General features: G+C 60.6%; 3 protein-coding genes across 6 annotated transcripts; 2 read left to right on the top strand and 1 right to left on the bottom strand.

Moving 5' to 3' along the window:
* The first annotated feature begins 1290 nt into the window (after positions 1–1290).
* RAX2 (retina and anterior neural fold homeobox 2) lies at positions 1291–2321 on the top strand. The gene is made up of 2 exons (XM_045547912.1): positions 1291–1506; positions 1983–2321. Exons 1-2 carry the CDS (start codon positions 1291–1293, stop codon positions 2319–2321), a joined length of 555 nt encoding a protein of 184 aa, XP_045403868.1.
* Positions 2322–3437: 1116 nt separating this feature from the next.
* MRPL54 (mitochondrial ribosomal protein L54) lies at positions 3438–6278 on the bottom strand. Of its 2 annotated transcripts, none has more exons than XM_045544792.1 (3): positions 6118–6278; positions 5253–5418; positions 3438–4197 (listed from the first exon to the last, which is right to left on the bottom strand). In XM_045544792.1, the coding sequence occupies exons 1-3, from the start codon at positions 6233–6235 to the stop codon at positions 4062–4064; spliced, it is 420 nt and encodes a 139-aa protein (XP_045400748.1). In that variant the 5' UTR covers positions 6236–6278; the 3' UTR covers positions 3438–4061. The 2 variants fall into 2 exon arrangements, with proteins under 2 accessions (XP_045400748.1, XP_045400749.1); XM_045544793.1 differs by having other exon boundaries at positions 3438–4194.
* Positions 6279–7417: 1139 nt separating this feature from the next.
* On the top strand, positions 7418–14029 carry APBA3 (amyloid beta precursor protein binding family A member 3). Of its 3 annotated transcripts, XM_045544791.1 has the most exons (11): positions 7545–7565; positions 8135–8750; positions 8839–8878; positions 11204–11349; positions 11438–11524; positions 11619–11780; positions 12244–12423; positions 12529–12741; positions 13392–13511; positions 13598–13738; positions 13830–14029. In XM_045544791.1, the coding sequence occupies exons 2-11, from the start codon at positions 8169–8171 to the stop codon at positions 13899–13901; spliced, it is 1743 nt and encodes a 580-aa protein (XP_045400747.1). In that variant the 5' UTR covers positions 7545–7565; positions 8135–8168; the 3' UTR covers positions 13902–14029. The 3 variants fall into 3 exon arrangements, with proteins under 3 accessions (XP_045400746.1, XP_045400745.1, XP_045400747.1); XM_045544790.1 differs by lacking the exon at positions 7545–7565 and adding an exon at positions 7418–7487 and having other exon boundaries at positions 13392–13738; XM_045544789.1 differs by having other exon boundaries at positions 7541–7565; positions 13392–13738.
* The last annotated feature ends 51 nt before the right edge of the window (positions 14030–14080 follow it).

The raw sequence follows: 14080 nt of genomic DNA, 5'->3' as shown, positions 1-14080 counted from the left end.
CTCAACACCCCCCCGCGCCACCCCTGGAGTGTCGTCCCCTCTTGGATTTGGGGAAGCCCCCTGCCTGTGCCCCCCATGCTCCTTGGGTGGAGGTTGGGGGATGCCAGTCTCAGGGGCCTCCACTGGAAACTGCTCTGTCTGTCCAGCCACTGCCTCTGAGGCAACCCCACCGTTCCCCTGTCCCGTAATGGGCCTGGCCATCTCCCTCCCTCTCTGTCCTCCGACCCGCCGACTGTGCCCTCCCTCCAAACCCTCCCGTGGCTCCCCAGTGCCCTCTCCTTCCTACCCAATCATGTCCAGAATCTGCAGCCTTGCCCCTGACCTGCCATTCTAACCACCTTCCTTAAAACAGCACCTTGCGCCCCACATGTCCCTTCCCTGCCCTGCTGGGTTTCTCACGGGACCACCTGATGCCTTTTCATGTAGTTGAAAGTCAGCTCCGTGACTCTGTTTTCTTCCCTACCGCTGCCGGCAATGCTGGGTACACAGTAAGTGCTCAACAAATGTTTATAGAATGAATAGTGAACTTCTACTCATACCTCAAGACCCAACTAAAATGCCCCTTACCCCTTGCCCTGGTGGGTGTCCAGAGGAGCCTCCTGGAGTTGCCCTCAGCTTGGGGACCTCACCTACCCAACCCCTCTGACCCCCGAGTCTTAAGAAGGATGTTTTCTGGCCCCAGCTGATAACAATAATTGCAGCAGACACTGGCAAAGTGCTAACTGCTCAGCAGTCACTGCGTGTGATGCTGTGGGCTTTTGTCATTGAGAAACTGTGAGATCCCCGAGGGAAGGTCCTAGTGTCGCCATTTGACAGCCAGGGAAACTGAGGCCCAGAGAGAGGGAGGCCCTTGGTATCCCACTGCCAGGGGTGGTGGAGCCAGGCCTGGAGCCCCTGCCCTCCCTGGACAGTTCAGGACACCAGCACCCGAGCAGGAGGGGCCGCCCCAGTTAATCGCCCCGAGCTAATCCTCCCCTGCCCCTGCGCGACCCGGTGGCTCAGCACGGGCCAGGCCACGGCAGACGCGGCACCGGCCGCTGCGGCGGAGCGCCGTGGACGCCGACCGAGCGGCTGCCACGGGTGGCAAGCGCGGGGTGGGCAGAGACCCCAGATGCGGGGTGGAGGCAGCTGTGGGGCCGTCCTGGGCAGGGGTCCTTGACACACACGCAGAGACAGAGACAGACGGGGACAGGAACGGGAGAGGAGGACAGAGACAGAGTGCAGGCAGGTCCTCGGAAGGACCTGTCTCACCACCACCCATCCTGCTGCCGCCCGGCCAGGTGAGCTGCCATGTTCCTGAGCCCGGGAGAGGGGCCAGCGGTGGAGGGCGGGGGGCTGGCGGCAGGCGAGGAGGCCCCCAAGAAGAAGCACCGGAGGAATCGCACCACCTTCACCACCTACCAGCTGCACCAGCTGGAGCGGGCGTTCGAGGCCTCCCACTACCCAGACGTGTACAGCCGCGAGGAGCTGGCGGCCAAGGTGCACCTGCCCGAGGTGCGCGTGCAGGTGAGGCCACCCCCATTCCCATCTCTCACCCCCACAACCTGGGGAGGGAGGTGGAGCCAGAGGTTGACCCTCCCAGTGGGTGGTCAGAAGAGAAACTGGGGAGGCTTCCCGGAGTGGGGGATATGGGAGCTGAGGCTTTGATGTTTGTGTAAGAGTTTGCCAGCTAGGAAGGACAGAGTGTTTTTCTAAATATCCACCATGGCGCGTGCAAAGATGTGGAGGGGCTATGTTGGGGGCGTTTCCTTTCAGCTGGGTGTGACGTGGGGGATGGGAGGCAGAGAATGGAGTGGATAACAGAGCCTGTGAAGGCCTTGAATGCCGAGCTCAGAAGCTTGGGCCTCATGCTGACGGCCAAGGGAGATGGGGGGCAGGGGGAGCATGATGAGTCAGGTCAGCTGGAGGCGGGACCCCTGGAAGCTGGGAGGCCCAGCAGTGGCTCCACGCTAAGCTCACAGCACCCCTCTGGCCCCCTCCAGGTGTGGTTCCAGAACCGCCGGGCCAAGTGGCGCCGCCAGGAGCGTCTAGAGTCAGGCTTGGGGCCTGTGGCGGCCCCAAGGCTACCCGAGGCCCCGGCACTGCCTTTTGCTCGTTCCCCAGCCGTGCCGCTGCCCCTGGAGCCCTGGCTGGGCCCCGCGCCCCCGGCTGTGCCAGGCCTGCCCCGCCTGCTGGGCCCCAGCCCTGGGCTGCAGGCGTCCTTCGGGCCCCACGCCTTCGGCCCCACCTTCCCGGATGGCTTCACGCTGGAGGAGGCGTCCCTGCGGCTGCTGGCCAAAGAGCACGCACAGGCTCTGGACAGGGCCTGGCCACCCACCTGAGCCCCGTGCCCGCCAGGCTGACCACCACACCTGACCCGAGGGTCTGGTCCGTGCCCTGGTGACAGAGCCAGGGCCTTGGTCTGGGCCAAGGTCACAGGCGGCCCAGCAGTCAGGCCGGGATCGAAGCTGGTTCTATGCGGCAATCAGTGCAGATCCCTCTGCCCGCTCCCAGCCCCCGCAGCAGAGCCGTGGCCCTCAGCGCCCCCCCCACTCCCCAGGATGTGACAAGTGACAGCAGTAGCCACTCCGCTCAGCGTGGCCCCTCTCCCTGTGCACTACCCCCAGGCGGCCCCGTGAGCAGACAGTGGCAGCCTGTTCTGCAGTGGACAACACAGGGCCCAGAGACGGGAAGCCAGTTTCCTGAAGCTACACAGCCAGCAGCGGGGAGCTCTGCTGGGCCCGGGCCTGGGATGGGCAGCAGGGGGCTCTCAGGCTGACACGGGCTGCACTGGGCACGTACCGCCCACCCCGCCCCTTCCTTACCCTGCAGGGCCCCTCACGTCTCCCAGCCTGGCCAGGGCCAGGCCAGCATCGGCTCCGTCAACCCAGCAGGCCTCACGAGGGCATAAGTCACAGGAGGCTGGCTCAGGGTTAAGAACCGGGTGTGACCCGTGCCTGCGGTTGAGTCAGCTGACCCAGCGCAGCACGACGGGCCCCACCCCAGGGGCTAGGACAGCCTGGGCCGGGGCGACCCCCAGGGCAGGAGCTGCAGGTGGCCACACTTGGGTGCTCACACCCATGCTTGGGCGGCACCTTATACACAAGCCTGGTGGCCCCACGTCCTGTGCACACTGTGGCAGCCAGGCCGACCTGGCCACTCACCCAGCATCTCCCCCCACCCCCGACACCAGGCCTTGGGAATGTGGCAGCGAAAGAAGGAAAAACCAAGAAGGGCAGATTGGCAGTGGGGCAGGACTTGCAGTTTTAATAGGGTGGACAGGGAATCCTTGAGGAGAAGGTGGCATCAGAGCAGAGACCTGGAGGCGGTGAGGGAGGAGTGATCCAGGCAGAGGGCACAGCCTGTGCAAAGGCCCTGGGGCAGGACGGCGCCTGGCGTGTGGGAGGCGCAGTGAGGAGGCCGGTGTGGCTGGAGCAGAGTGAGGAGGAGGAGGGAGGGGGGAGGGGGGGAGGGGAGGGCAGGGAGGGGACGAGGAAGGTGGTACAGTGGCCTTTATCACTTTGGTTTTTACTAAGAGCAGGGGGAAATGTGGCAGAGTGGCAGCGAGGCAGCACGGCCCTCAGCGAACACCAGAGGGGACACGTGCCTGCGCCCTCTGCCTGCCAGGGTGGCCTGGGGAGGGCAGGTGTGCAGTAATCCACTCCGCGGTGTCCCTCTAAGAGGATGAGCTTCCCAGGACAGAGCAGCATTAGCCTCCCTGTCTGGGAGGGACTGAATGTCACCTCAGCTCTTGGAGCCCATGAAGACGCTTTCCGGATCCTGACGGCCTGGGTCAGGCCTGCGTCCGTGGCACCAAAAGAGGCTGAGCCAGGACCGTCTGTCCCTTGCAGTGTGGAGTCAGGACCCAGAGAGTGAAGCCCGCTTGCCCCCAGGCCCAACGTCAGACCCAGGGGCATTCAGGGGTCACCACGACAGGTCTCTATTGGCCTCCGCGGCCTTGGTCCAGCCTGGCTGGGGGCGCCACGCAGAAACCCCAAGTCCGTTTTCTCCAGAAAAACAGAAAGTCCTCGCTGTTGGGGGTAGGGGATGCTGTGCCCACCGGGCACTTCAGCCTGTCCGCGCTAGAACTTCTTGTTCTTGCTCAGCCGGTTGTGGCGCCAGATGTTTTGCTTCCGCAACAGCCGCCAGTATTCTCGGGTCTCGGGGTCTAGCTCCTCCAGCTTCTTGGGGGGCCCCAGGTTCATCTCGAACAGCCTACTGGGTGCAGACAGGAATCAGGGCTGCACAGCGATCCCCCAGGGCTCCCTGGGCACCTCGGGCAGCGCTGGTGGCAGCAGGGCTGGGTTCCAGTCAGGCTCAGAGGCTGCATGATCTCGGGCCATCCCTCCCCTTCCCCGGGCAGGGTCCTGGCACTGGAACAAGGAGCCACCATCCCAGTGGCGCTGGTATCTCATCTGAGGTGGGCAGGCACCAAGCCCTGTCCTGCCTCCCAGCCACTGTCTACACTGTGCCATGTGCCTGCCCACTCCTCAGCCTTCCCAAGCCTTCCCCAGCTTCAGAGGGTCAGCACACGCCAAGAGCTCCCGCACCCTGCGCTTGGGGCTGGCGGGGGCCGGGGGGAGTGCAAAATCCTCCGGGCAGCCCATGAGGCCATGCACGACCTGCCCCATCCCTCCCCGCCCTCCCCCTCCTCCCTCTATTCCAGCCATACGAGCCTCCAACACGCCAGGCGCATCCTGCCCCAGGGCCTTTGCACGGGGTGTGCCCGCTCTTTGAAGCCCCTTCCAGCCACTGCATCTCCTCCTCCCCAGGGAAGCCCCCAAACTGAAACCTCAGACTTGACCAGCCAAGCTGCCCCACCCTGTCACTCACTCTCCTAGCCCCCTTCTGAGGATTGTCACCACCCTATCTGCCTGATTATCCATTCACTGTCTGCCTCCCCGGCCAGCTCTAAGAGGGTGGGAATCTTTGCCTGTTTTGTGCCGTTTTGTATCCCCAAAGCCTAGAACAGGCCCTGGCATACAGTCAGCACTCAATAAATGTTTGTAAAAGGAAAAAAAAGGCATCGTTTTAGGCACTTCAATGAATTCTGATCTCATGAATTCCCCACAACCCTCTGAGAGAGGGAAGGGCCCCATCACCCTCACTGATGGATGGGACAACTGAGGCAGAGTGGTGACACCCCCGTGCCCTGAAGCCAGGACCAGGTGGGTGTCACCCCCTGGAGTGGTGATCCACGCCGCTTAGGTGTCCTCAGCCTCCCGCTGGGGTGGAAGAGGGGACAACGCTTGGTCCAGGCCCGGGCCACTCACCACTCTGGGTACTCAGTGTCTGGCTTTAGGGCCACGTCCTGGCCCTCCTTGTAGATGTTGACGCCCATGGCGTACGTGGTGAGCTGGACGGGGTCTGTGCACACATCCGGGTCCTTCAGGGCCTCGCTGGCCACGCCACCTTTGCCTCCTTTGCCCCCCTTCATGACTGGGGAGAAGAGGGAGAGAGCCGTTTCAGCCCGGCTCCACCCTGGGAAAGCCACGCTTCCCTCCCCACCTGCCCCGGACCCTGGCCGGACTCTCAGCCGCAGCTTTAAATAACACCAATGCTCAGAGTGAACATGCCTTGTTTTTATTTTATTTTTTTTTGACTAGCCACTATAATAACGAGTATCCTTTTTAGATTATATTTTGGTTGCATCTGTTTATCCCATGGAGAAAGTCTCCGATGGGCCGTCTTTAACAGTTGCCAATTTCCTCCTTTCGACAAAGGAGATCCAGCAAAACTTTAATCGCCTCGTTTTGGTCTTGCTTGAGTGGTTAAGACTTAGCTGGGCCCCTACGACTCTGAATTTCTTGAGATGACTTGCCCACAGTCGCACACTGATTTGGAAGCAGAAACTGCTTTGGAACCCAAGTTCGTGACCTGCCACCACCCATCCCTGCCAACCCACGCCTGCGCAGTGAAACGCATTTACTCCAAGGAGCACACGCCTTCGTCATTGACGCGCGGCGCCTGCGCAGTGGATCCAATAGCCCCTTAGCGTAACCCTCACACTACGCCTGCGCAAAGAGCCGCTCTGCGCTTGCGCATGAGTACTAGACCACACCTCCCCAAACAGCGCCTGCGCACTACCAGCCCCGTGTGCCCACTGTTCCCACCTTGGTTCCTCTTAACCCAGCTCACCCGGTTTCTTGGCATAATCCCGGATCAAGAGTCTCCCAGGACCGGCTGGATCTAGAAGCGCCCGGGCCCCGCAACTGGCCCATGTCCGGGTAGCCCCGAAGAGACGCCTGGCCGCCATGACGTATTCCCTGCTGCTTGCGCGTGCACGTTTCCGGGAGGCGACAGCGGCCCAGGGGGTGCTTGGGAATTGTAGGCCCCAGAGATTTCTGGGAAATGTAGTCTCCCCGGTAGGCATCTATTTACCGTGATTTCTTCAGACTTTTGTAGACATATAAATTGCTATATGAGGGGCCGTTCAAAGGCTGTTTTCTTGGCTGGGCGCGGTAGCTCACGCCTGTAATCCTAGCCCTCTGGGAGGCCGAGGCGGGTGGATTGCTCGAGGTCAGGAGTTCGAGACCAGCCTGAGCAAGAGCGAGACCCCGTCTCTACTAAAAATAGAAAGAAATTATCTGGACAACTAAAAATATATATAGAAAAAATTAGCCGGGCGTGGTGGTGCATGCCTGTAGTCCCAGCTACTTAGGAGGCTGAGGCAGGAGGATCGCTTGAGCCCAGGAGTCTGAGGTTGCTGTGAGCTAGGCTGACGCCGCGACACTCACTCTAGCCCGGGCAACAGAGTGAGATTCTGTCTCAAAAAAAAAAAAAAAGGCTGTTTCGTTGCCTTCTTGCCCTTCTTCAGTTACATAACGCTTACTTAAATTATCACACTTTTTATGTTTCTGATTCTCTCCAATGGGCGATTCTTGCAAGCCTAAAAGAACTCACAATTATTAGACTCCTACTATATTCCGGCCCTGTTGGTAAATCCTTAACCTGCCTGATCCATTTAGTCCTCACAATTGGGGGAGGTACTATCTTATCCCCAGGTAACAAGTGAGGGAACGGAGGGGAACGGAGGCTCAGGGAGGTAAAAATTCCGGCGGATCCCAAATCCTCCGGCACGCGCTGCTGTCTCCCCACAGTGAGCCAAACCGGAAGTCCGTCTTCAATAGGGTCCTCACACTGCTTCCGGTGCCCCAAAGTCCCGCAGAGACCACTTCTCCCTGTGTAATATTTCCAGCCCCACTTCTTCCCATCTGCCATCTCTTGGAATCATGACCACAGCCATAGGAGGCAAGAAGTGATTATTACCCTGTTTCGCAGTAGAGAAAACAGGCCCAGGGGCCAACCCGAGCTCACACACTGCGAGCGGGGAGGAGCGGGATTCGAACCCTTAGATCGGTTACACCGCATGGAGGGGCTAGGCCGGAAGAACTACGTTTCCTAGCAGGCTTCGCGAGGCGGCGCATGCTCAGTTGGTCAGGGCGCTGGGCGGATAGACGAGCCCGCGACCGGCAAGGAATCCGCGAGCGGCGGCTGCAGGGAGCGGGGTAGGGCTGTGCTGGGGCTGTCCCGGGGGCGCGGGGTCCTGGGGGCCGCGCGGGGCTGAGGCGGCCGCGGTGTGGGACGTAAGTCTGGGGCTGGGGTCTGGGGCTGGCGCCTGAGGTCGGGGGTCCGCTTCAGCCCTTGGTCTGAAGTCGGGGTCTGAGTCTGCGTCGATCTTAGGGAGACCTTGAGGGTTAGGAGACTGGGGTCTGCTTCGTGGCGTCTTGGACCTGTCGTTTCAAGTCTGGGGTCCTCGATCTAAAGTCTTGGGTTGGGGTCCTGAGTTATTAGGTTTGGGGGTCACGGGACTGGAATCTTGACTCGGGGGGGGGGGCTCAGGGACTTGCCTCTGAAGGGTCTGTAGGGTCAGGGTGTGAGCAGGTCTGTGTCTTCAGCCTGGGTTCCACGTCGCAGGGGTGGAGGACTTGGAATAACCAGGGCTGGAGTGAACAGAGTCCACGAATTGGGAGAGGAGAGGTATGGGGTGATAGATGCCTCAGTTTCCTCATCTGCAAAGTGGGGATCCTAACTTCCTTGCAGGGTACAGCGGGGATTAAATTACGTGTTCTCTAGCAACAGTGCTCAGGTAGAGCCTGCCACGAGGTCAGCACCCAGGAAGCCTCAACTTTGGATCTCTGTCTTTCCGCCACAGGCGAAGATGCCAGCTTGAGCCTGGGGGTCCAGCCATGGAGTTCCTGACAACGCCTCGGTCTCCTTCAGGGCCTCCAGCCATGGATTTGGAGGAGCCCAGGGACATTCTTGTGCCCTCTGAGGACCTCACCCCTGACAGCCCGTGGGACCCGGTGCCCGGAGGCCCCAGCAGCCTGAGTCAGATGGAACTTGATGGGTCTAGTATTCAGGACTTGGTGCAACAGTTTGAAGCTCTGCCGGGTGATCTGATGGGCCTGTCTCCAGACGGATCCCCCTGTCCCCTACACATTGCCACCGGCCACGGCCTGGCCCCCCTGGACATCGCCGACGCCCATGGGCTCTTGTCTGCCGAGGTCGGCCGGGATGACCTACTGAGCCTTTTGCACTGTGAGGAATGCCCGCCTTCCCAGCCTGGTCCCAAGGGACCTCCGGAGCCTGCCCCTCGCCTGTTGCAGCCCCCTGAGGACCCAGAGGGCGATCTCAGCGCCTCGGAATGGGCGGAGGGAGCCTCTGCCGAGCGGGGGGACAGTGGTAGCTCAAGCAGCTCCCCGGAGCCCTGGCTGGAGACGGTGCCTCTGGTTGCGGCTGAAAAGCCCTCTGCCACCAACAGTGCCCAGGTAGTGCCTGTCCCACCCTCCAGGTGTCCTCGACTGCCTGGAACCAAGTAGGGGGACTCAGTCCTGTCCCTCCTCTGTCTTCTTCCAGAGCCCCAAGACCCTGGCTTCATACCCTGCCCTCCAGGAGGGTGAGTGTTCCACTCCGGCCCCAGGGACTTAGGGGTTCCGAAACAGCCTGAACTGGGCTCTCCAAATCTGGGGGCAGTTTGGCAGTAAGGATGAGGTTCTAGGGAGGCTCTGCGAGGGGGTCTTGAGTAGATTCCAGGTGGCCAGGGAGAGGAGAGACAGTTCTGAGAATGCTGTAGTGTGAGGAGGGTATGGTAGGGGGGCCTTGACCGTATGTGACACTCAGGTCTAGAGCAGGGGTTGGCAGGTCACCCTCTGTCGGCCACACCCAGCCTGCTGCCTGTGCTCATAGGTCTCCTGAGCTAAGGATGGGTTTTGCATTTTTTTAATGATTGAAAAACAAAATCAAAAGAAGAATAGTATATCTTGACACGTGAAAACGCTATCTAGTTCAAATTTATAAATAAAGTTTTATTGGAACAGTCACACCTGTTTATTTCTGTATTGTCTATGGCTGTTTTCCTGTTGCAGCGGCAGAGTTGAGTAGTTGCAACAGAGACCGTGTGTCCCCAAAGCTGAGAACATTTACTGTGTGGCCCTTTACAGAAAACATTTGCCAATCCCTGCAGAGCAGGGGAAAAGCCAGTTCTGGCCCTCGGGAATGTTCTAGAATTTCTCCTGAAATGACTTGTAGGTCAAAGAGCAAGTTCTGTAGTTGTAGGGGGAAGAGCTGGTGTGGACCTGTAGCTCCAAGAAGGTTCTAGAGTCATGGGGAAAGCTGTGACTCACCTGGGGTGTTCCAGAGCTTGGCATTTTGCCTGTGGTTCTAGATTAGTGGCACCTGAGTTTATGGGAGTGTTCTGAATTGATGGACAGAGCTGTCTGGTTCTATTCAGACTGGAGAATTCTAGAACCATGGAGCAGGTAGAATTTATCTGCTGTTCTAGATCATGGGGTGTTCTAGAACCCTGGACAGAGCTGTCTAATTCTAGTGTACTCAGAAAGTTCTAGAGAGAACTACAATGGAAATATGATATGAGCCATGTGTGATTCAACATTTTCTAGTTATCTATATTTTATAAAAGCCCTAAAAAAGGGGGACTTAACTTTAATAATATATTGTAATTAATTAGTGTATTTAAAATGTTATTGTTTCCACATATAATCACCATTTTTAAATTATGTTACTATTTTTGCCTATTTGATCTTCAAAATTCTGCATGTACTTTACGCTTGTGGCACATCTCAGTCTGGCCCAGCCACTTTCCAAGTGCACAAGAGTCACGTGTGCCTGGTGGCTGCCGCAGTGGGCGGCACAGTTCTAGAACCCCAGAGTGGGCCATCTGTTGTTCCGGGAGGCTTAGCTCATGAAGGATGATGAGCAGAGCTGGCTGCGATTTTGAACTCACTTAAGGATGCCCAGAACCCAGTCCCGCACCTGTGCTTCTACGCCAAAGAGTCATAGTTGCTGGTTGGAACATTCTAGAACCAACTGGCAGAGATATCTGGTTATAGGTGGCTTGGGGAATCCCAGAGCCATGGGAGCAAAGGTTTACATAGTTCTGGGCTGGGTTTGGGATACTCTAGAACCATCTAGAACCTTCTTAGAGCAGAGTTATTTGCAGACTTCTCAGTTAATTCTTAGAATCACGGCACGGCTGAGGTTGTGAACTACTTGTGGGGATTCTAGGACCATAGGATACCTGACACTCATGCTTGAGAAGTTCTAGAACCGTGGAGTGGAGAAGTCTGATTCTGGAGTGAGAGAGGTTTCTGGAGCCCCTGAGAGAGTGGTTATCTGAGACTTGTCAGGGAGCTCTGGAATCGGGTCAGAGCCATCTGGGCTTCTGGACAGTGTGGGGAGCTTTAGACACGGGGACAATCGTTTCTCTACTCCGATTGTGCAGTTTTGCAGCTGAGGACTAGAGCTGCCTGTTGTCCTAAACTTTTCTGGAGAGAATTCTAGAACAGCAGGCAGAGTTGGCTGGTTCTAGATTGATGGCCAGGAGTGACTATAGTTCTAGAGCATCGTGGGCTTTAGAAATCGGAGCGGGTCTGGTTCTGGCCTGACCTTGGGACTCTAGAAACACGGGGTGCAGGTCTCTGTGGGTGCTAGAGCTGGTTTTGGGTGCGGCCTTGGTTCTGAGCTCCGGGGGCTCCGAGTGCCGACCACATGGGCTACACGGCCTTGAGGGACGGACAGGAGGCTCTAGAACTGTGGGGGCTGAGCCGCTTGGGCGGTTCTGGAACAGTGGGCTGAGCTTTGTGGCTCTAGAATGTGCTAAGCAACAAGGTTGAACTCTCTGTCTTCCAGACCATCTCTGGGAGCCCAGAGCCCATGGGGGCGGGTTCCCGAGGGCTGAGCCTCCCCCTGCTGTTGTCCGCAGTCCCTGGTCCCTGTGACCACGAAGACCTCCTAGACGGTGTCATATTTGGGGCCAAGTACTTGGGCTCCACCCAGCTCGTGTCTGAGCGCAACCCGCCACCCAGCGCGCGCATGGCCCAGGCCCGGGAGGCGATGGACCGCATCAAGGTGAGGTCGGGGGCCCAGGGTGGGGGGGTCGGCTGCAGACTGAGCCTGCGTCCTTGGGGGCCTCCACCTCCCACGCCGCCCCCCACAGGCCCCCGACGGGGAGACCCAGCCCATGACGGACGTGGACCTCTTTGTCTCCACCAAGAGGATCAAGGTGTTGACCGCCGACTCCCAGGTACAGGGCGGGGACCTGGCAGGGGCAGCGGGGGCAACGGGGGCTCAGGGCCGGGCAACCCACCCACCCACCCGGGCCGCGTCTCCCGCCCCAGGAGGCCATGATGGACCACGCCTTGCACACCATCTCCTACATCGCCGACATCGGCCACGTGCTGGTGCTCATGGCACGGCGGCGGCTGGCCCAGAGCCCGGGACCCCGGGATGGTGGCCGCCGCCTCTACAAGATGCTCTGCCACGTGTTCCACTCGGAGGATGTGAGTAGCCAGGGCCTTGGCGTCCTGGGGGAACAGGGGACACGGCTCCAAACCCCATGGATGCCACTGTCACCCCTGGCCAGCAGCTGCCCCTCAGCCCCCCCGCCAGGCCATGCATTTGAACTGTCCCGTTGGGCTCCGAGGCTGGCAGCTGACTCCCCTAAACCCTCCCCACTCCTGGGCTGTCCCCGTCACCTGACCTGCCCCAGGGCCACTGGCTGGGTCTCCCTGGGAGCTTTTCCCACAGCCTATGCCATGGCAGCTGTCTCCCCAAATCGTCCCCACAACCTGGGTCTGTCTCCCCTCCCCTCCCCTCTTCTGGGGCTTTCTCTGAGATCGCGGCCTTGTCCCCACCTCCCTGAAAGCCCCAGGAATCTCGTCACAGGTGGGCACAGGAGGGCTCGGCTCCAAGGATATCAGGAACTTGGGGGGGACACCCAGGGACACGCTGCTCCCCCCGCAGGCCCAGCTCATTGCTCAGGCCATCGGCCAGGCCTTCGCCGCGGCCTACAGCCAGTTCCTGCAGGACAGCGGCATCGACCCCAGCCAGGTGGGTGCCTGTCCCAGCCCGGGGGCCGCAGGCTCCGGCCACCTGCACAACGGGGACCTCGACCACTTCTGCAACAGCGACAACTGCAGGGAGGTGAGTGAGGAGGATCGGCTGCCCCCGCCTGGTGTCCGTCTGCTGCCCACCCCGCAACTGGCAGCCTCTGACCACGGCCCCCCCCACCCCCCGTGTCCCTCCTAGGTGTGCATCGAGAAGCGCCGGGGGGAGGGCCTGGGCGTGGCCCTGGTGGAGTCGGGCTGGGGGTCTCTGCTGCCCACGGCCGTCATCGCCAACCTGCTGCACGGGGGCCCTGCTGAGCGCTCGGGGGCCCTCAGCATCGGGGACCGAGTCACTGCCATCAACGGGACCAGCCTGGTGGGGCTGCCCCTGGCTGCCTGCCAGGCCGCCGTCTGCGTGAGTTCTTCTGGGTGGCCGGGGCCCCCCCTGTGCCCGGGAAGGGGAACCGAGGCCAGGAGAGGAGAGGTCTCTTCCTGCCAGGGCTCTCTGGCCCAGTCCAGAGGGACAGCAGGGAACGTTAAGTCCTGCCCGCCGCTGTGCCCCTGGGGAAACCGAGGCCTGGAGAGGGGAAGTCGCCTACCCAGGACACCTCTCTGGTGCCAGGGCCAGGATTGGGACGCAGGTGGCCAGGCTCCGGGGCCAGGAAACTTTCCTCTCTGCCAAAGGGCAGCTGACATGTTTTTGAGTCTTAACCCTTGTTGCCCAGATGGGGAAACTGAGGCCCAGAGACGGGGAAGGACCTGCCCAGGTCAGAGAGGCGGGGCTGACACAGTCCTCCCAGCCTCTTACCCTGCCTACCTGGCCGGGAGGACCCACCATCAGCTTTTGACCCTGAGGAAACAGGCCCAGCGGGGTTAGAGGTCACACACTGTGACCCCGAGCCCGCCTGGCTCGAGTCTGTCACTAACTGTGTCTCGGAGGGGGCGGGGGTCTCCCAGAATCGAGACCCTGGACTCCAAGTCTCTGTCGTGTGGGTGGGGAAGGCGGGGCACAGGGGCAGTGGCTGCCAGGTGCTCCCGCCGCCTCCCAACGACCCTGTCCCGCAGGAGGTGAAGTCGCAGACATCAGTGACACTCAGCATCGTCCACTGCCCGCCCGTCACCACCGCCATCGTCCACCGGCCCCACGCCCGTGAGCAGCTGGGCTTCTGCGTGGAGGACGGCATCGTGAGCCAGGGACTGGGTGTGGGGTGCCGGGGTGCGGGGGGCCCCAACGTGGCCCCTGAGCACCCCCTTCCCACCCCCCCCCCCAGATCTGCAGCCTCCTGCGAGGCGGCATCGCGGAGCGCGGGGGCGTCCGCGTGGGGCACCGCATCATTGAGATCAACGGGCAGAGCGTGGTGGCCACACCGCACGCCCGCATCGTGGAGCTGCTCGCCGAGGCCTACGGCGAGGTGCGCAGGTGACGGCGGGGGGCCTGGGGCGCCCACCTTGGACCGCAGGCCGGCCCTGAGCCCTCCCATCCCCCTTCTCTGCCGCCCCCAGGTCCACATCAAGACCATGCCGGCCGCCACCTACCGCCTGCTCACAGGCCAGGAGCAGCCCGTGTACCTGTGACCCCACCCCCAGACCACCGCCGTGCCTTCGCCTGAGTCCGTCCTCGGCCCGCCTGGGCCCCTGGACCCCAACGGATTCTTGGCCCTAATATATTTTCTGATTTACAAATTAAAAGCTTATCGAATGGGCAAAGCCTCACATCGGGGTCTGTGGGGTCAAGAGAAGGTCAGTGGCTCAAC

Source organism: Lemur catta, chromosome 1, assembly GCF_020740605.2.
Source record: "Lemur catta isolate mLemCat1 chromosome 1, mLemCat1.pri, whole genome shotgun sequence".
NCBI lineage: Eukaryota > Metazoa > Chordata > Mammalia > Primates > Lemuridae > Lemur > Lemur catta.
The sequence above is the reverse complement of the archived record's forward strand: the minus strand, read 5'-3'. Positions and strand labels throughout refer to the sequence as shown.